This window comes from Daucus carota, chromosome 5 (assembly GCF_001625215.2).
Source record: "Daucus carota subsp. sativus chromosome 5, DH1 v3.0, whole genome shotgun sequence".
In the NCBI taxonomy this organism is placed as follows: Eukaryota; Viridiplantae; Streptophyta; class Magnoliopsida; order Apiales; family Apiaceae; genus Daucus; species Daucus carota.
This window is the reverse complement of record NC_030385.2, coordinates 39,047,310-39,069,061: the sequence shown is the minus strand read 5'-3', so window position 1 is coordinate 39,069,061 and position 21,752 is coordinate 39,047,310. Positions and strand designations below refer to the sequence as shown.

General features: G+C 35.0%; 5 protein-coding genes across 6 annotated transcripts; 4 read left to right on the top strand and 1 right to left on the bottom strand.

The window, feature by feature from the left end:
* The first annotated feature begins 800 nt into the window (after window positions 1-800).
* LOC108219999 (two-pore potassium channel 1) lies at window positions 801-5,005 on the top strand. The gene is made up of 3 exons (XM_017393625.2): window positions 801-943; window positions 3,453-4,387; window positions 4,601-5,005. Exons 2-3 carry the CDS (start codon window positions 3,489-3,491, stop codon window positions 4,761-4,763), a joined length of 1,062 nt encoding a protein of 353 aa, XP_017249114.1. The 5' UTR covers window positions 801-943; window positions 3,453-3,488; the 3' UTR covers window positions 4,764-5,005.
* Window positions 5,006-5,967: 962 nt separating this feature from the next.
* Window positions 5,968-7,738, bottom strand: LOC108220640 (uncharacterized). Its single transcript, XM_017394452.2, has 3 exons — window positions 7,524-7,738; window positions 6,523-6,629; window positions 5,968-6,380 (listed from the first exon to the last, which is right to left on the bottom strand). Exons 1-3 carry the CDS (start codon window positions 7,552-7,554, stop codon window positions 6,099-6,101), a joined length of 420 nt encoding a protein of 139 aa, XP_017249941.1. The 5' UTR covers window positions 7,555-7,738; the 3' UTR covers window positions 5,968-6,098.
* A 722-nt stretch (window positions 7,739-8,460) lies between these two features.
* Window positions 8,461-11,582, top strand: LOC108221051 (L-ascorbate peroxidase, cytosolic). Of its 2 annotated transcripts, XM_017394952.2 has the most exons (11): window positions 8,461-8,586; window positions 8,836-8,869; window positions 9,604-9,724; window positions 9,829-10,003; window positions 10,170-10,235; window positions 10,446-10,494; window positions 10,655-10,740; window positions 10,857-10,936; window positions 11,019-11,121; window positions 11,206-11,264; window positions 11,343-11,582. In XM_017394952.2, the coding sequence occupies exons 3-11, from the start codon at window positions 9,606-9,608 to the stop codon at window positions 11,356-11,358; spliced, it is 753 nt and encodes a 250-aa protein (XP_017250441.1). In that variant the 5' UTR covers window positions 8,461-8,586; window positions 8,836-8,869; window positions 9,604-9,605; the 3' UTR covers window positions 11,359-11,582. The 2 variants fall into 2 exon arrangements, with proteins under 2 accessions (XP_017250441.1, XP_063949010.1); XM_064092940.1 differs by lacking the exon at window positions 8,461-8,586 and having other exon boundaries at window positions 8,719-8,869.
* A 1,656-nt stretch (window positions 11,583-13,238) lies between these two features.
* Window positions 13,239-17,247, top strand: LOC108224030 (mitogen-activated protein kinase 3). Its single transcript, XM_064094233.1, has 7 exons — window positions 13,239-13,460; window positions 13,547-13,676; window positions 13,943-14,080; window positions 14,163-14,495; window positions 14,949-15,132; window positions 16,659-16,817; window positions 16,990-17,247. The coding sequence occupies exons 1-7, from the start codon at window positions 13,300-13,302 to the stop codon at window positions 17,013-17,015; spliced, it is 1,131 nt and encodes a 376-aa protein (XP_063950303.1). The 5' UTR covers window positions 13,239-13,299; the 3' UTR covers window positions 17,016-17,247.
* A 136-nt stretch (window positions 17,248-17,383) lies between these two features.
* On the top strand, window positions 17,384-20,603 carry LOC108224028 (protein NRT1/ PTR FAMILY 2.7). Its single transcript, XM_017398549.2, has 4 exons — window positions 17,384-18,288; window positions 18,373-18,590; window positions 18,908-19,446; window positions 19,645-20,603. Exons 1-4 carry the CDS (start codon window positions 18,234-18,236, stop codon window positions 20,474-20,476), a joined length of 1,644 nt encoding a protein of 547 aa, XP_017254038.1. The 5' UTR covers window positions 17,384-18,233; the 3' UTR covers window positions 20,477-20,603.
* Window positions 20,604-21,752: the final 1,149 nt, after the last annotated feature.

Genomic DNA, 21,752 nt, shown 5'->3' with positions numbered 1-21,752 from the left:
AAATGAAGTAGCACTGCCCTAAATATCACATTTCGGAAGACAGTCTCAAATATCATCCTGAAATACTATATCGTGTAGTTTTTTCCGTTGAAAACGCAACTAGTGGTAACGTTTCGAGTTGAAAATCCAACTCCAAGTAACGTTTCCAATTATTTTTTTTCATGAAAATACTAGACGATGTTACATTTTCAACTGTTATTGTGAGATTTGGGACCTTATTTTTCAAAATTATGATAAAAAAATTCAATATTATGAACATTATATATATCTGTGTCTTATATGTGACCGAGTATTTAGGATGATGTCTGGTACTAAATAATCTTAATAAGACCTCATCTTATAACAAATATCGTGACCGTTCGACTATTTATTTTCAGAAATAAAGACTTATTTTTGATAAAAAAAAATACATAAAATTCTATTATTTTTTTTGTGAAATAAGACCCATTAGAAATTCAAACACGTGCAAAATGATAGTACATTTTATTCTTACATTCACTGTTTAATTTCTCTGCCACCTCAAGTATTTAGCAAAATTGCTCCTTATTTTTCCGAAGTTTTTTACTTTCATTCTCGTAAAAGATAGAAATATTTATCAATATAGTTGCCTTTTCCTTTTCTTTTATTTCAATAAAATGGTTGGGGAAATTTGTAGTTCATTATAGTCGGATGTGAAAGTACATCCATTATCGATCACAAATTCACAATTCACAACAAATGAAAAAACGGTGCATTCCATTCCACGGACCGACACCACAAGCAAGCAATAAAAAAGAAAATAAAGTCAAAAATTAACACCGATGCTTTTCAACGTCATCGTGACAAATAAAGCAGTCACACATATTTATCTAGTTCTTTCCTTCTTGTACTTTATTTTAGCGAACAGAGCTTCCGCACAGAGATAGAAGAACCCTCAAATTGCTGTCTATCCTCTCTGTAACAGGTAAACCTCAGATCTTTCCTTGTTCAAATATACATGTCCATATATATTAGTTTCATATTGCTTTTTGTTCTGCAGTAGTTTTTGTATCATATGATGTTTTTCCCCATTTACATTGTAGTAGCATCATTGAGATTCGAGCCCGTACAAATTCTAGATGTTATGTTGTAGTTTGTTTTGGTTTGATGAAAATAATTAAGTTTAAGTTCATTTTGTCTGTCCATTTGCTTTAGTTCCTATCTGTTCTGATTTACTTACATATAAATGTGGTACAAATGTAATAGTTTGTGATAAGTTACCGGTTCTCCCGGAGTGGAAGGTGTTAGGAGGTGAATTTAACCGGATCGTATATAATATTTAACACTTCCCTCCACTCGAAAAAGCCTATTTTTGGGTCGAAAAGGGCATCTCTGCTCTAATAATATGTCAAGTTACACTCTGTAAACCTCTAGGAGGAGGATTTGGCCGGATCATATATTTGATTATTTTCTGAATAGACTATTGTTTTACAGGTCCAGGTCCTAGTCCCCAGCACTCATGTGATGGGGACCTTTTAAATGGCATATTGTTTTACGGTCATCCAACAGCCAAGATTATAACAGTTATAATCCTGGCCGCTGGATATTTATCTAACAGCCAAAAAATAATAGGTCACTTAAAAGGTCCCGAGTACCTGATAGCTGGGGACCAGCCACCAGGACCTTTGTTTTACGGTCCTTGTTTTTGGGAAGTCAAGAAACCTTACTATCTTTATATAGAAAGTATAAAAGGACAACGTGCCGACAAACGATATCAAGCCCGAGACCGGCCAAAAATTCGGACGTCCAAGTCAATTTATATGTGTATCACAAACGAGTACCTGATTGCTGGGGACCAGCCACCAGGACCTTTGTTTTTATGGTCCTTGTTTTTGGGAAGTCAAGAAACCTTACTATCTTTATATAGAAAGTATAAAAGGACAACGCGCCGACAAACGATATCAAGCCCGAGACCGGCTAAAAATTCGGAAGTCCAAGTCAATTTATATGTGTATCACAAATTAATTCTGATTATCTTATATGAGGTGTATATATGTTCCATTAGAATTTAAATTAAAAGTACTTTGTGCTTGAATGCTTCAGGAGTCAAATACTTTGATACTCGAGGTAAATCCGATAAACTACTTGAACTAATCAAGATCGACTCAATTATTGTGGAGTTGAGTTCCGGTATATTCTCGGGATTTAGTATATAGTAAATAGCTTGACTCAGTTACATCCTAGTCTATGGGTCGAGCTCGAGTAGATTAATTAAACTGACCCGTGTTAATCACCGGGTTATTCCTTTATGGTCTCTTGTGTTGGGGTGTCAACCCAAGTTACACATCTCTATATTACTTTCACTTCTTTAAATCTGTCATAAAAATACAGGGTTCCTTTCAACTTTAGCATCATAGTTGCAATAAAATTATGCTCTGCAATTACAGTATTAAACTATATAAGTCTAATTACTCATTAACATGCCATTTTTGGAGTTCATATTAGATCTAGTGTTATCATGGTAACCAGACCACCATATTACCACGTCCCTGCGTCATAACACGTTAATGTTTTGCGGTTATAAAGAACTTAGATATAATACTAAGACTTCGGGTGACTGGGTGAGCAAACAGAATTGGGGTGGGGGGAAATGTATCACTCACCTTTTACATAGAAACACTTGTATACAGTTGGCGAGTACTTGTAGTATCTCTTTCACGAGGGTGCTAATAAGTTGTGAGCCTTTAGGTACTTAATAAAAGCATTGCAGAATGACTCATATTTCATGTCATCGCATCTGGTTGTAGTCATAATTAATACAGCTATACTGAAATCATGTTATGCAGGAGCCATCATTACATGAATACATCTTTTATTCTTCTCTTGCATAAGCAGAGTAAAAATCATATCACATTAATGCTTCTACCATTCCGACAAATGAAGAGCACATCAGATTAACTAATTAAAGAATCTGCGGCTGGGTTCACTTGGATGGAAGAATGAGGTGGAAATGGAATGAAATTTATACTCTTATTTGGGGAAGATTGGGGAAAATGTTTATAATTTTCATTTTGAACTAAAATTCTAACCCACATGTTTTGAAAGGAATGCTCCATTCCATCTCTTCATCATTTTTCCTACAATCTTCATCCTCCATGTTCATCAACTATTTCACTTATTCAATTTTCTCTCCATAAAATTTGTTTGTATCTTTCATTCAATTCTCACCAAGTAAAGGAACCTGAATATGCTGTCTGTTTTGATTTGATTATACTACTTCGTCTCTACGTATCTTTGCATTCCATTATATATAAGTGGTACAGATAAGATTCGAAAGAAAAAAAAAAAAAGCAGGACATAAATGACATATTCTATATTTCTTCTAATACATATTACATTAAACCATGTATATATAAAAATCTGAAGAATCTGGCTTTATGGCAATATATCATTTGTTCTCTTATAATTCTGGATTCAATCTTTTGTATCTGCAGGCCACTGAATATGTTCACCATTCAGTAATCACTGAGATGGCCAATGAAAGTGCAAAAGTACCCCTGCTGGCAGGCCTGAGAGACCCTTCAACTCCTATAAATCAAGTAGTTCCGCAAAGGAGGAGGTTCGGCCATAGTAAAAGCCTCCCGTTAACAGAATATATCCCTCCAGAATTTGAAGACCATAGCCAACTTGCCGGATCTAAGTCCCTACGTGATAACCTCCACCCAAATTTGAAGAGAGTCCTCATATTCCTAGTCCTCTACTTGGCTGCAGGTACCATTTGCTTCTACCTTGTTAGAGACCACATCAAGGGATTGAAAACAAATGGAATTCTTGATTCTGTTTACTTCTGCATTGTGACAATGACCACCGTTGGATATGGAGATCTTGTGCCTGATAGTACACCTTCAAAATTACTCGCTTGTGTGTTTGTCTTCTCTGGGATGGCTTTAATTTGTCTGGCTTTAAGCAGTGCAGCCGACTACTTAGTAGAGAAACAGGAATTTTTGTTAGTTAGAGCATTGCATATAAATCAGAAGGTTGGCGAATTGGACATCCTGAAGGAGATTGAAACCAACAGGGTGAGATACAAGTGTTTTATGGTACTGTCTGCTCTTGTGGTGCTTATAGTTGCTGGGACTGCCTTTCTTGCCACAGTTGAGAAACTAGACCTTATTGATGCTTTTTATTGTGTCTGTTCAACTATTACAACACTAGGTTATGGGGACAAGAGCTTTTCTACCGCAGCTGGGCGTATTTTTGCAATATTTTGGATATTGACGAGTACTATTTGCTTAGGTCAACTCTTCTTTTGTATTGCCGAGGTAAACACTGAAATCAGACAAAGGGCACTGGTCAAGTTGGTACTCGCAAAAAAGGTCACTAATGTGGATTTGGAGGCTGCTGATATTGATGATGATGGAGTTGTTGGGTATATAATCTTTCCATGAGCAATAAATCTATCACCGTCGCCCTCCAACAGTTCATTCTTCTTATTCTAAGTTTTAGCGTTTAGTTATATTTTCATGTGGATTAATCAGTCAAAAAATATAAATTATGGTTAGGAGATTATCTGGTGCTTATGTGCTTAATAATTGAACAGTACTCTTGCCTTGTCTGATTTGTTTAACTTTCACATATTTAGGGCTGCTGAATTTATAATACATAGGCTCAAAGAGATGGGGAAAATTTGCCAGGAAGACATTACAGCAATCATGGAACAGTTTGAAGATCTTGATGTCGATCAGTCTGGAACTTTGTCTCCCTCTGATATCTTGCTGGCTCAATCATCTTATACAGGAAACTGACAGATTTAGAGAAGATGCTGCCGATGCTATACAGAAGGAAGTAACTATAGATGTGTGTTGTTGTAGATATCTTCAGTGTTTTACTTTCTGAGTTGGCTAAATAATCGGTCAATCTAGACCAAGTTGTTGGGAATGTTGGCTTTCAAAAGTCATGCTTTTAGGAGGATATGATGCATCTGAGTAATCTTATAACCTTGTATGCATTTTTATGGATTAATACATACATCAGGATATAATAAGCATGGGCATCAGAGCTCTCTCTTTCTGAGGGTCCTGCGAGTTCTGAAAAACACAATAACTCGAACAAAAAAAAAACGTGAAAAAGCATACTCCCTCCCCTCAATTGTTTATGTTGGGAGACGGGGGCTTGACACGCATTTTAATGCTCTCATAAAACATAGTTTAATAAATAATATTGATTTTTTTTTTCTATAATAAAAGTTTACTATCTAAATTTATATAAAAAGAAAGAAAAATTTCAAGAAAAAAGTATAAAACTATGTTTCATATGTGCTTTAAAATGCATGTCGAGCAATAAAAAAAAGTGTAAAGAAATGAAAGAGACGGAGGAGTAATCATTATCAAGTCGTAGAAACAGAATCCAATAAATTTTCTTTCGTACTGATGTCCTGTATCCTTGGGAGAATTAGCCATAGTTTCTGAACAAGGAAGAGCAAATGTGCTGTTTCAGCAACATCGTGCTTTGTTAATTCCTGAGGTATATACATAAGATATGTAACTAAAAGTCGTTTTCATCATTTGATGCAATATATTCAAATTTTTCTTGAGGCCAAAATTAAACAAATAACATGGTTCAGTTAAGATATATGTGGTGAAAGGGAAGAAGAGGATTAGCTGACATGATTAATTTATATTTTAATTTTGAATTTCATCATTGAGTCAGGTAGCAGATTAGTAAAGCAAACCAGTGCATGTTAACGTGCTTAAGCTGTAGCGATCATATAAATTATCTAGCAGCTGTGTCGCAGCAAAATATGTTAACCAAGTACTCGCAAGGAAATAACAATACATTCTTCTTTTTTTTTTTTGGCTCAGGAGGACATGTTTTAAACCAAGGGAGTACACATAAATTATCGATGGCAGCACACCACCTCACAGGCTTTCCTGATTGGGTCGCCAATGCTGCCACAACTAGACACCAATTTGTCAATGCCACAACAGAAGATGATCTTTGCTAAACCAGTTGAAATGGTAAGATGATCAACACATACATTCAGACAATTATGGTCAAATACATGGTGTAGAGTGTAGACAAACTCCCTCCTCCCACAAAGAGAAGGGCTAGAGTCGATCTTTGAGATGCACAAATACATCTTACTGCACACGGTGCTTTTCAAACTCAGACTCATGACAGTGTGGGTCTAGCCAATCTCTGGGAGAATTCTTTGACACGTTTACAACTGTTTTTTCACCACCAACAAGATCCCTCAAATTCTCTAACTTATTTTCTCGTCCGGAACCACTATTTTTTCGGTCTGCCTCTTTCAGTTTCTGCTTGAACTTCTGCTTCCGACCATAGGAATTAAGTTCTTGTTGCTTTGGTTGTTGTGGAGGAGCTCCATGGGGTCCAAGGTATATTTTTTCCTCCTTATTACCCTAACCATGTGCAAGAACCCAGGTTATGGCATATTAATTTAGTTAAAGACGACACAATTCAGAAAATATGAGTACTTGAGCTGGAAAAAAATATCATGGCTTGAAAATTTGGTGTAGAATCTTGAAAAGTCTAGGCAGTCACCTTGAAGGATGAAGATTTTAACTCTTCTGCTGCCGGAATATCAATTATACCTTCACCTTGTTCAGAACCTCCCATTCCCAAACTTGGAATTTCAAATCCATCAGTGTCTGTCACAATAATATTATGTCTCAGCAGCACTCAGACAATGCTAATTATGCGAATAATGTTATTAATGGGGCACACCAACACTCAAGAAAATTCAAACCATCAGTACATGCATATGTGTATATATACAACCCAGGCAATTGACTGGGAGTTAAAACAAAATCAGGAGGGAAGTAGTAGTATCATTTAAATGATTGAGCGGATATAGACCAAATACAGGTACACAGCCATCAATGCATTACCTGTGTTCTTTTTATCATTAAGCTCACATTGCGCAAGGTAAAAAAGCAAAGCGCAGCATAAGGTATCAAGAACCATATTTGTATTCTAATGGTCGATCACATCAGAATAGTAACCTAAAGTATTAGGTAAGAATATCATATAAGGGAACAAGTATATTAACGTAGATTTTGTGATCAAACAATACAGTGAAACAACATAAGAAGGTGTAAACGATGATGCCAGATTGCCAGCTACAGCAAAAAGTTCTCACTCTCCCATTCATCTCATCTGTAACAAGCCAGTGGCTAAACTTTGCCCCATCACAATTCACAAGTACCTAGCAAATCCCCAAATATATTGTATACCAAAAAATCCCACAACAAAGAAAAAACCGATTAATTAAATCGGAAAATAGCTAAGCTTTTTCGACCCAGCTGCGAGGAGCTCGAATTACGAAACCCCAATATTCTTATAATTTCTAATCCAGACACTACTAATCACCAAAAGATCCACTCTTCAATCCAAAACAAGTGCACATAATAAGCTCACAAGTGATCATGATTCATGAATTTAAGTAGATGAAAACTATAGGAAAAATAAATTGACAAACAAATAAGAGAAAGACTGAATAATTGAATTAAATGGGCTGCTAAAAAAAGGCCAAAGAGATATACCCCATTCATCTTCTTGAACAGAAAGATCCATTGATTCAGATGACCATCACCAGCAGCTTTGAGTTAAAATCAAGCAAGAAACAAGCAGGAACCAATTACAATCAAAAATATCTTTTTTTTTTATTCGAATCGCAAGAGAATAAACTTGAACTTAAGCTTAAGGGAGCCCTAGATTGTAACGGACTAACGGCGGGCAGAATATTAGGGACAGGGCCCTTCTTTTGCATATTATTTTGCTTTTCATAGATAGACCAGCGTCTAGCGGTCGATTTATTTATTTTTCGCGTATTTCAAAATATAAATTTTGATAATATTTCTTAAGTGAATTTTGAATTTCGGTTCAGAAAAAACAATTAAGAATTTATCTTTTCTATATACCTTGAATGAAAAAACATTACAATGATTGATGTTTTAGGGTGGAGGAAATAGTGGTTGATGATAAAATAAATTTTAAGTTTGTATTTATTTTTTATGATTTTTTACAGGTGTTTAACTTTATTAAGAAAATTTAATTTTAAAACATAATTGCAAATTCACTTAGAAATATGCATACAAGTAAAATTGATCGGATAATGAAATAATTTAAATATTTGGTTAAATCAAAAGTGAAATCCCCTGTATTTAGTTCGAGTTCAATCAATCTGAATTTTTAGCTTTATTTAGTCAAGTATTTTATTTGAAAATTAAAATGTAAAACAAAATCAAACTTAAGTTTATTTGATAATACAGTATAAAGTTATGATATCGTGGGAAAAATTAATATGGTACGAATATTCAGTTTCACAAATCATCGAATAATATAGAATGTTATGTATAAGTATAAAGTGATATGATTCTGAAAAATAATTCAATTCACATACTTCAAAATATAAAAATAAAAATTGAAGTCACATAACCGATTGTCACGAGTTATAAAAAACTCACTTCTAATTGACTCTGTTGTTCAAATATCATGCATTAAACACCCCGAAATCATTCTTGAAATTGACCCTTGGTACTGGTAATCTAGCCAAGAAGCTTCTGGAAGCCGGAAAGTCTGTCATTGCTGTTGAACTTGATCCTCGTACGCTTCTTGAATACTCCTGTTATTTTTTTTGTCAGAAGGCCCTGTACATATTTGAAAGAAATAATTTTCCCTTTTCTTGAAAACGAAAAAGAAAAGATTTATCGAAAAATAGTCGATGGGAAAGATTAACTGAATCCCTTAATTGTAGCGAAGAAAACATATCTTCCGCCGTCCGATCTTCATAAACCCTCATCTATACTTACAGTTATTTATATATCTTACTCTTTCACTTTGGCATTTGTTCAGTTATTTTCTCTGCGATCATCATCTCTCTTTTCAGGTATGCATTTTCTTCTATCCAATCTCCTCATCTGTATGTTTCAATTTTCGTCTCTGCATGTCATACTATTTACGTATACACTACTTTCGTTTCATTGATTATCTTGTATATTTATAGCGTTGGAGTTTTGCTTTTTAATAAAGAAATTCATGTGCCTTTTATGATGTTTATGTTTGGTAGAAAATTATGATCGTTCACTTCATTTTCAATGTTGCAGTACTTGGTATCAATGCAAATGAGTCTTTCTAATAGCTTGCCTTTATGTGTGATCCATTTGGTTTCCTTTTGCTTCACTAGAATATCCTGCTCTCTTTTTCTCATAAATAGATGATTGGATGAGTCTTTTCGGAATTATTAATAATATTACGAAGCATGGTGAGAAAGGATTCCGATATGTTTTTCCTTTTGAAACAAATTCAAATGTGAACTAATTATACTCTTGAGATATCCTATTGATTCAAAATCCTTTGATTTCGTCCATTCTCCGCTGTTTCCCTTTAGAAAAGGTTTCGGTATAGTTTTGCCTTTCTTATGCATTATCCTTTATAGTTTTCATCCGAATGCATCTCTAACTTTTCTGTAACATGTAATTGAGTATGAGTATAATTTATTACTCTTTAGTCTTTATATGTGTTATTATATAGAGTATATACTCTTTGGTACCCATTGATAGGGCTGGCTCCTCAACTGCTGTAGACTATATATAAATGTTTGATTTGGTTGTGAAACTGTAGCCATGGGAAAAAGCTACCCAGAGGTCAGTGAGGAGTACAAGGTTGCTGTTGATAAGTGCACAAGGAAGCTAAGAGGGTACATTGCTTCTAAGGGCTGCTTTGGGATTATGCTTCGTGTCGCGTATGTCAACTCTATCCTCCATTTTTATTTGCGACTGGATTTTAATATATATATGGAAACTTCAATTTAGAGATGGTATGGTTTCACATGATTGATACGTGTAGGTGGCACTCGGCGGGTACTTATGACGTTAAAACCAAGACCGGAGGTCCTTTTGGAACAATGAGATTCAAGGCTGAGCAATCTCATAATGCCAACAATGGCCTTGAAAATGCTGTGCAACTTTTAGAGCCCATCAAGGAGCAGTTTCCCATTATCTCTTACGGTGATTTATATCAGGTGCTGCTTCACGTGTTTATATTTTTTGCTTAGATGCATCTTGGTTGATGTTAGTGTCTTTCTATTTGTCAGTGTTCTGCAATTTTTCCTCTTCTGTCATCATTGAACTTGTCTAGCTGTTTTCTTGATTCAACTTTGTTATGTTATTGATTTGAACTAAATGTAGTTGGCTGGAGTAGTTGCTGTCCAACTTACCGGAGGACCTGATATTCCATTTCACCCAGGAAGAAAGGTTTGTTTTCTTTATCTTGGTTATTTTTTTGTTTCGCCAAGACATGATAACATCAGATGACATAGCACTGATCTGTTGGCATTACTAACTGTTGTTTTGTATTCTTTTACAAATAAATCACATAATAATTGTTGATTTAGCTTGTCAGATACCATTATTTCACACAGGGTTGTGTCATTGATGTTTTAATAAAGACATTTGCACTTGCAGGACCAAAATGAGCCAGTAAAAGAAGGCCGCTTGCCCGATGCTGAATTGGGTCAGTATGATAATTTTCCTTTTTGTAACTATTTTGTTAATATGGTTGTAAAAGTGTGAACAAAACATTATAGACCCGACCATAAGTTATTTTTTTTTTTACTTGATAATTAGCAATCATATAGCAGAGTCAATAATCTATGTTCAACGGTATTTTACAGGAGCTGACCATTTGAGAGATGTGTTTGTAAAAGCAATGGGGCTTTCTGACAAGGATATTGTTGTCCTCTCCGGTGGCCATACCCTGGTATATGTTGCCTTCAGCCTAAAGTTTCTAAATTTTTTCCTGTGAACTGTGGTTTCCTTTTCCCTAAAAAAAATAAAAATTGTTCCCTTCATGATTTTATTGATACTTTCCTTCAGGGAAGCTGTCATAAGGAACGTTCTGGGTATGAAGGACCCTGGACAAGAAATCCTTGCATCTTCGATAACTCGTACTTCAAGTGAGTGCTTCAGATAGTCTTGACAATTTAATTTTCAGTTAAGGCGGTTCTTGTAAATCCTAAATTGTTGATTTCCTGACAGGGAGCTCTTGTCTGGAGAGAAGGAAGGGCTTGTCCAATTGCCAACTGACAAGTCTCTTCTCAAAGACCCTGTCTTCCGTCCCCTTGTTGAGAAATATGCTGCTGTTTGTTACTTGTCACTAAATCTGTTTTTATCACTGCATTGTAAACTCAAATTCACCCCTTAATCGCTTGTGCTTATTTTTCAGGATGAGGATGCATTCTTTGCGGACTACGCAGTATCTCACATGAAGCTCTCTGAACTGGGGTAAATACAAAATTCTCGCGTAAATTAATATTGGCATCAACTCATCCATCTGACATGGTTTTTTCCTTGATCATATAGGTTCGCGGAGGCTTAAGCCCCTAGGAACAAGTCAGCTCTTTCAATTTCTATGCCATGATTCAGTCTGTGAAATCAACTTAGCTGGAAGGTTGTTTGGTCTAGTTGTAGTTTATCTTGCTGCGTTTGTTAGTAATGGATATATATTAGTTGGTTTTAGTAGCTATCAATGACTTGGTCTCCTTTCCGTAGAATAATCAAATTGGATTTTCATTGACTTGTCATTGTCCCTGTTCTTGAGCATTTCTTAAATTTGGTGCACTGCCTAATTGTTTGAGAATTCTCAGCATCTTTCAGCTGAGATAAAACTTCAACTCATTAAATTATAAATCTTGAGCATGCCATGGATAGGAATGAGCGCGTTGCGAGCTAAATTTGTTTTGACAAATACAACCCATGAGTCGTTTGATTTATGATTATGAGTTTAGGAATCTGAATCTCAAAATGTTTTGTGTTTAAAGTAGCAATTTGGTGACATGTATACTCTTTATTGGCATATCAATTCTTATACCTATTATTCTCGTGCATTTCATTCTCATTTCCCCCAATCAATAAATATTTATCGATCTTAATATTTTATCCACATTTCTTATATTTTTTATTAATTATATTTATTTTATACATTAAATATCACTCTTTCCATCCATTTTTTCCACTTTTCTTACATTTATTTATTAAATTAATTTTTTTTAGTTTCATGTTTCATCATCTCACGTGTATACAAGTCCACGGGACGACTGTGGGAGTATTTGACACCACAATCCACACTCCACGACACCTAAATATTCAACAATGATTCACAACCAGTAGTAGTATATCAAATCTTATATTCTGACGGCCCCACAAATTCTAGTGGGCCCCGAACTTCCATTTATAGTAACCGAGAGTCCGAGAGACACAAAATAAACAAGGCAAGGCGTTGAAAACTCTCCTGCAAGCAAAAAATCCATGACCGTAGATCAGAAAGGCGGCTCTTACATTTGACCATCCGATTGATTCACTCCACGCGTCTTGCCACAACTTCTCTTACATTTCCTCCCTCTTGCTCAGAAGTCCACTCCTCAAGGCACACATGAATCTAAACTCGTATCTTCCGTCCGGTCCATGTCGTGTGAACGATAGTGATTAGTAGCATCATATAATTTAAAAGCAAGTTAAATATGAAAATTTTCAATTAAGATAAATTTATGTTAGAAGATATACGTTCGTTTATATATATATCAAAAAATTAAAATTAAAATAGCAGCATTTTGTTTTCCTAAATATATATTCCCTCCGTCCTTTGATACTTTTTCTATTTACTTAATATCTTTAATTTCATATTAGTATTAAATATAAAATTTTTACTATATTAAAATATTCATAAATACGAAATCAATAAGATCATTCATAGTTATATTTAATCTTAGAGATTAGACGTAAACTAGTAATTTGTCTCCTACGTGAACGGTCCCGACATATCAAACGAGAAAAATTTTGAGACGGGCTACTATTATACTCATTTCGTCCCTGTAGGTTGTTTACGTTCACTTTATGCAGGCATTTTGACGCTCTCATAAAGTGTAGTTCTATAATTTTTTTTTCAAAATTTTCTTTTTCGAATAAAAGTTTATATATCAATTTTTACTCAAAACAAAAAAATTTTAAAAATTTATTATAAAACTATACTTTAAATGAGCGTTGAAAAGCGTGTCAAAAAATAACGTAAAGAAATGAGAGGGAGTACATATTTTAGGAACGGACCCACCATATTTACTCATTTTATTACACAGGCAAAACAGTTACACAGGCAAAACAGATGTTACAGCTCAGCCCAAGAGCACACACTTTTTATCTCACAGTCACAGACACACATAAATAAAAATCTTATTTAAGCCACACGAGTATCTTTTAAACAATAGTAGTACTAGTATAAAATTAGTCTAGAGAGACAAGTCAAACTTAGAGAGAAGCTGAGAAAATGGCTAACACCGGCAACGGCCAGTTCCCCGATTATCCGGCGGTTGCAACGCACGGCGGGAACTTCATTCGCTACGATTTGCACGGAAACTTCTTCGAGGTGACTTCTAAGTACCGGCCTCCGCTCGTGCCGATTGGCCGTGGTGCTTACGGAATTGTCTGGTATGCTATAATTGCTTTTTAATTTAAATTTTGTTTATTTCTGGTACGAGATTAGTGGAATAATCGATGTGATGAATGTGAAACAGTTCGATCATGGATACGGCGACGAATGAGATGGTTGCGATCAAGAAGATTAAACATGCTTTCGATAATTTCTTGGATGCGAAAAGAACTTTGAGGGAGATTAAGCTTCTTCGTCATTTGGATCATGAAAATGTTTGTGCCCTTCCTCTTGCGCTTTTTAAATACTACTTGTTATGCTTATTTAGTTACTTTCATATTTGGATATAGTTTATAGATTCAAGGATACGAAAATTTTTATTGTTTTCTAAAAGGAAATTAAGCAGGTGTGGAAGTGTGGCTTTGACTAGAAAAATGAATTTTACATCGTAGCATTTTTTTAATTTGACTTTTAGAAGTAAAACGGAATTCTTTATTATGATGAAGGGAAGATGAGTACTAAATATGGAACTGTAATGCAGATCATAGCTTTAACAGATGTAATTCCACCGCCTTCGAGGACGGAATTCAATGATGTTTATATGGCTACCGAACTCATGGACACTGATCTTCATCAGATCATCCGTTCTAATCAAAGTTTATCGGAGGAGCATTGCCAGGTATATTTTGAGCAGATTTTTCTGTTTAAAGAAAATTTGTTGTTCAATGATAGCCTGGTCTGACATTCGTTTTGTTTTGCAGTATTTCTTGTATCAGCTCCTTCGAGGACTGAAATATATTCATTCTGCAAACATCATCCATAGAGATTTAAAGCCTAGCAATCTCTTGGTGAATGCAAATTGTGATCTGAAGATCTGTGATTTTGGTCTCGCTCGTCCAAATATTAATGATGAGTTCATGACAGAATATGTTGTCACTAGATGGTATAGAGCGCCTGAGCTGCTTCTGAACTCTTCTGATTATACTGCAGCTATAGATGTTTGGTCGGTGGGTTGTATCTACATGGAGCTAATGAACAGACAGCCTTTGTTTGCGGGTAGAGATCATGTGCACCAAATGCGATTGTTGACTGAGGTAGGGCTGATTTTGTTGAGAAAATTTGTTAATCAGAAGAGTTTGATATTAATACGACCTTCTTATATATGGTAAAAACTACTTGAACAATATTTCTTCTCACAGTTGTTTTTTGTTTTTTCTCAATACTATAGGTTTACTTGCATGGTAGCTCTTATGATTGCTTTAACACTTTTAATATGTGATTCTTAGTCTATTAGATTGTGATTCTTAGACTATTAGATTGCTTACGCACTTTTAATATGTCATTTTTAGTCTTTTTATGTTAATTTATATATTTGTTTATGTGATTCTTAGTCTATTAAATTGCTTACGCACTTTTATTATGACATTTTAATCTATTTATGTAAATTTTTATATTTGTCACAATGTGTCACATGCTAAAGGCGCAGCAAATGCAATAAATCTTCACGTCAATTCAAATATTTACTCCTTTCTTTTCGTATCTTTTAGCTGCTTGGGACACCAACAGAAGCTGATCTTGGATTTGTTCGAAATGAGGATGCGAGAAGATATCTTCTGCAGCTTCCTTGGCGCCCTCGGCTGTCACTTAGTCGGCTTTATCCACAAGTCCATCCTTTAGCGATTGACCTTGTTGATAAAATGCTTACATTTGATCCCTTCAAAAGAATTACAGGTAAATACTTTAGCCTTAAATATATTATACTCGACTGGTAGAAGGATATCAAAGTAAGCACTGACAGCAGAATATCTTCTGGCGAAAGTCTTCTATAGAAATCAGAGATAACATGTATGAAATAATTTAGTAAACCATATTAACTAGGACCATCCTAAGCTTACTATGAAATGTGAACCAGAGTTTTAAGAAAATGATGAGGGTCTGCAGAGAGGTCTCTTAAATGCATATGAGGATATGGAACTGAATGAGGTTTCTAACGAATCGGCTATAAATGAACTGGCCAAACTCTTTAGTGTTCAAGTTCGGCTCGTTAATATATATCAAACTCTAACTCTACCTTGGATCACGCCAAAAATCTTGTTTGAGTTTTTCTCTTGCTAAGAAAAGATACAGTTCATGAACATGTTTCATGTGCTTGCTTACAAATTTCGAGATTTGTGATCAAGATTCAAGAACAGCTCATAAACATTACTAACAAGCTTTCCCGTTCATTTTGTACATATTTATAAAAAAAATTATATTTTGTAGTATAACATATAATCTATTTTAGTTACATAACTTTAAATTTCTCTTTTATAGAAGTTACATTTTGTAGTATAACATATAATGTATTTTAATACACTAATTTGTACATTTATATATGTGTGTGTGTGTGTGTGTATACGCACAATTTTTAATTTGTACATTTATATATGTGTGTGTGTGTGTGTACGCACAATTTTTTTGACATTTAAACCTATATTTAAGAACATTTTCCTGAATATAGTCACGAGTTGGTTATTAGGTTTGTTCACAAATTAGTTTATGAAATATCTTAACTAGCCTCCTTATTAAACATGTTCACAATCTATTGTCTGTTGAGCCAAGCTATTCTATGATCAAGTTCAGCTCATCCACAAAACGAACCGTAAATTAGTGTTCAAGTTTGGCTCATTTATGAACCGAGCCAAACTCGAATCGCTTTTTTCGAACTGAATGTTAAAAAGTTCATGAGCTTCTTGGATCATTTACAGATATCCTGATACATGTGTCCTTTAGAAACACATTTCTGGTACTCTTGAGGAGGTTGTCATAGCTATCTTGTGAAGACTAATGTATACCTATCACCTAGAGAAATGACCTATATTTTATATATCACTAGGGGTGAAAGATAAGAGCAATAAAATAATGGATGCTTTAATGATTCTGTTCTCACATTTATTGTAGTAACTCTAGATAGCACCTTCTGTTGCTGTGAGAAAAGAAGGAAAAGATGGAGAGTGTTGTATGAGTAATTAGATCACATTGTATCCCCAAATGCAGTGATTGCTAACAACATTCACGGGTCAGACAACCACAATTTTGAACTTCACACTTGAATTTTAGTTCAGTTTAGGTCGAAATAATGATCTGATTGATTAAATTAATTTTGTCGAGGCATTTGCTGGTAAAATTTAAAAGTGTATTTAAGATATTCTTTGCTACGTGTTCAGCCAATATAAAGATTTGGTGATTTATATATCTTGGTATTTCCTTGAATGCAGTGGAAGAAGCATTAGCCCATCCGTATCTGGCAAGATTACATGACATAGATGATGAACCAATTTGCTCAAAACCGTTCTCGTTTGAATTTGAGACGGCACATCTTGGAGAAGAACAGATAAAGGACATGATTTACCAGGAGGCTTTGTCCTTTAACCCAGGCATGCCATAATATATAGCATCCAGCAGACCCCCTTCTCCTTTTCTTTTTAAAGTTTTAAATGATTTTTTTAATGAATCAAGAAGCAAAAAATCTGTTAGTGAGTGCTGGAAAAAAGCAGTATCAGTATCGCTATGACAGAAAAATTCAATGAAACAGTGTTTTCTTAGCAGGTCCTGGAGTTCCCTTGCCCTGGTAAACTTTATTGGTGTTTTTTTGGGTCTTGCCTTGCATCTTTTGCTGACAGATGAAACTGATCGAACTCTTTCCATTGCTCCGTCTCTTCATGTCCTAGTATTGTACTGGTTTTTGTGGAAAAGTGTGTTGTTTCTTTGGTTCATTATAAAGTTGTATGTTGATATTATGAAATATTTGAACTCAGGTATATTTATATACCATGCAATACACAGCAGATTATGTTGAGCTCATCATACAGTTCTTGTGAACTCTGTTATACTTATAACATAGCAGTAATTAACCATTCGGTTTATTTATCAACCTGCTGAATATATACCTACTAAGAAAACTTCCTAATAGTGTTTATACAAACATGCAAATTATTTAATTAACTATAAGCCTAATTAAATACCTATTAGCGGGGTTTATAAATTAAGGTGTGCATTTGGATACTTTCTTTGAAATACCTATTAATATTCATGATAACTTATAGTTAATCTGGCAATTGCGATCAATATGATTCTGTCAGAGCCTAACCTTCTATTTTGGTGCTAGTGTGGAGCCTAACTTTAATAAATTTTGGAAGTGACCACAATTATGTTATTACATACGTATATCGTAATGAAGCTAGCTCTTACATTGTACTTGTACAAAGGTAAATTATACTCTATGATTGTAGAGATTGGATGCTGGAGGTTTTGCCGCAAAAAACTAACCCATCAGGCCTGACAGAGACTACAGAGGCTCAGATCGAATGATAAATTAAAACAGAACTTGTTTATGTATTACCAGGAGTTTGGTCAAATATATGTAGCTCTTAATCTACGTTAGAAGTTAACTGATATATATACACATAACAGAAGTTTAGGCCAAAGGAGCTGGCTATTGCTTGATTTACACAATATACTCCTCAAAGAGCTTTTATAGGTTGCCGACAGTATAGAATTTTTTTTTTCATCCGTCGGTGAATATTACCATCCCATTCATTCTTTTCTTATTTATCCAGTAATTTTCCAAATTCCACTACAGTTTTTGGCTGTAGAATTAAATGCTTTGTAGTCATACATGACTATTGGTTAATAAAACCAATATTTCTACTATCATTATAAAATACCCCAGCAGATAGCCTTGCATGCAAAAGTTTGTTGGATCAGCAAGAAATACCTTACAGAACTTGCTCCTCTGCATTTTCAATATTCTGAAATCATAAACTGGAGCCCCTTGCAGTTGATTGATCAGCATGGATACTGGTCATCAGAATCGCGGTGGATGGATCACCTTCCCCTTCATTATAGGTTCCTCTTTGATTCCCTGAATATACATTTCTATATATTTATGTCTGAGATGTACTGGAAGCTGATGTGATTGTATGAATGCAGCAAGTACAGCGGCCTTATCACTTGCTGCTGGAGGATGGATGTACAATCTTATGGTTTATCTCATACAAGAATTCCATATTAAGAGCATTGATGCTGCTCTCATATTCAACCTAGTTAATGGCTGCACTAGTTTGATTCCTGTCGTCGCTGCTATTGTAGCTGACTCGTTTCTTGGCTGCTATGCTGTTGTCTGGATATTTTCCGTCATCTCTGTCTTGGTAATATACTATACCATGTATGTTACTCTAGCTACCATTTTATCCGATACCAGTAAAGTTTGTAGATCAATGAAATCAAACTGAAACAGTTAAATTTACGTAAACAGAGCATAGATTTTCTTGTGCATGAAAAAATATACTCCACCTGACATTAAGATGGGAACTACTGATATGATACCTAAGGTTGTCCAGAGGAACTAAAGTGCATACTTATACAGATATTTAAGTAACACAATCTGGACTAATCATATATATAATATGATGTTAATTGATACAGTTCTTAAATTTCATGTCAATTTCTTTTATTCTTGATGCAGGGGATAAAATTTTTATACCTAATTTCATCACTACATTGCTTGAGGCCTCAACCATGCCAAGAATTAGAAAGCTTGTGTAAATCCCCGACAAATCTGCAATTTACAGCACTATACACAGGTATAATACTAGCATCTATAGGCACAGGCGGTGTTCGGTCCACTATTACAACAATGGGAGCTGATCAGTTTGTGAAGCCAAAAGATCAACAAGTTTACTTTGACTGGTACTTTGTCGCGACCAGCCTCGTTTCTGTAATAGCAGCCACAGCCATGGTTTACATCGAAGATAATTTGAGTTGGGCAACAGGGTTTGGTTTATCTGTCGCTGCAAATTTATTTGGTTTATTAATTTTTTTGCTTGGCACCCGCTTCTATTACCGTCCCAAGTTAGACAAGAGTCCCTTTACAGACATTGCTCATGTGATTGTTGCAACAATTCGGAAATGGAATGTGCCATCATCGTCCAAATCTGAGGAATACTATTGTGGTCATGATGCAAAGATGAAGAAGATGAAAGCAGAACCTACCAAGAGCTTTAGGTAACAATTAATGTTTATTGTTCAATCGAGTTGAGGCTATTTAATTTAGTCTATTGTGGTCATGATACACTTATATATGATCACAAACACATAGCTGATTGGTCAAATACAAAATTTTAAATAAAGACACTGCACTCACACTGTTGCAAGAGAAGAGAGGTTAATCATCTGAACAAGTGATTATCTCTGATGAAGCAGGTTCTTGAATCGCGCAGCTCTGATAACCAATGGCAATGTTGATCTGGAGGGCTCAAACGCAGACCCGTGGACAACATGCACAGTCTCACAAGTTGAAGAGCTTAAAACCCTCATCAAAATATTCCCCATCTGGCTTTCAAATATTCTCTTAGGCACTGCAATTGGCGTCCAAAGCAGCTTATCCATCCTTCAATCTCTAACAATGGATCGTGGAATCACTCACCATTTCAAAATCCCAGCAGCATCAGTCCTGGTCTTCGTACTAATCTCCACAGCAATCTCTCTCACCATTTTTGACAGGTTTCTCATGCCTGCATGCAAAAAATTGTTCAGCCTAACCCTGAGTCCTCTGCAACGCATAGGCACAGGCCACATACTAATAGTCATCAGCATGGCTATATCAGCAGTCGTCGAAACAAAGAGGAGAAATGCAGCTGAATCAGGGAATCTTCTAGAACGTTCAATGGTGGTGCCAATGTCGGTATTTTGGCTAGTACCACAACTAGCTATTACAGGAATCGGTAATGCATTTCAATTTCCAGGACAAATAAATTTGTTCTACCAAGAGTTTCCAGCATCACTAAAAAGTATGTCAACTGCGTTGAACCATCTGGTGATCGCGATATCGTTTTTCATGAGCAGCGCACTGATGGATCTTGTTAGGAAGGTGACCAACTGGTTACCCGATAATATAAATAATGGGAGGCTACAGAATGTGTACTGGATGCTGGTTCTAATTGGGCTGATAAATTTTTGTTATTACCTAGTCTGTGCTTGCTTGTACAAGTATCACAATGTTGACAAGGTTGAAGAGAAGTCATGTCATGAGTAATTGTAGTTATCGAATACCAGAAATTGTATTATTGAACTTGGAGATGACAAAGAGGATACTAAGGTTGTTCTTTTAGTTTCAACAAGTTACAGCTTGCACTTCAATAAAGCATAACATATGTTTGTGACTGTGCTTGCCTTTCCAGAACTTCTAGTAATATATGTTGCATCATTTCTAAGCAAGAAGTTACTCAATACTCCCTCACAAACATAAATATGTTCCTTTGGCCTCATTTTTACCAAAAATTATCACAAAATACTTGTTCTTTTCTCTTTCCAAAGTAATTTTTTTTGAAATATTTTTAGAATACAATTTCTAATATTTGACTAATATATATATATATATATATACTCACAACATAATTTAATTTAGTGCAATTATCAATAGATAGCGTACAAATAAAATATTCAGTAATTTTTTCAAGAAGAACATGTAAAATAGGACCACCAGAGTATATACTAATTATACAAACATTACAAATAAAATGGTGATTCTGCAAAGAAGCTTTTGACAAACAGGTAAGGAATTTTGCAGGGGAGAAGTTAGGAACTTGCCAGGTGACACAACAAACACAGCAGCACCTTCCAATACTAATTTTGTGATTAGGTTTTGCCCTTATATCTCTATGGCTGTTTTGTTACTAATTCTTTGATGCACACAATGGCAGGCAAGTTTGAGCCACAGACAAACTAAATTTTCTGTTATGAACGAGAGGACAGTGTAAAGCATAACTGTTTCTGTTTTTCGACGCCCATATACCGTTGCAACAACTTGCTTCCTTGGCCTAATTCAATATAATATTAAGGAAGGTCGGATCATGAACCTGTTTAATTTGTTCCTAGCTGTTAGGAGAACCTACTGCTATGTAATTATATAAACATATGTGATAACATAAGAATAGGGGGCTGTTATACAGCCACCGTTGGATAGGGAACCACCAGATCAGGGCCGTTGGATGACAAAGACTCCCCGCAATGAAACATTGCGGGTACTCAAGACCCCGCAATGTTTCATTGCGGGTACTTAAGTCCCCGCAATTTTACATTGCGGGTACTTAAGTCCCCGCAATGAAACATTGCGGGGAACTCTGAAACATTTTACTTCCCCAAACTATCCTTCCACTACTTTAGTTTTAGTTAACATTTTTACTTTCATTTTAAATTTTAAATTATTTTCATTCATTTTGAATATACGATTATCTTTATTAATTCAATATATATATATATATATATATATATATATATATATATATATATATTAAAATTAAAATTTAAAG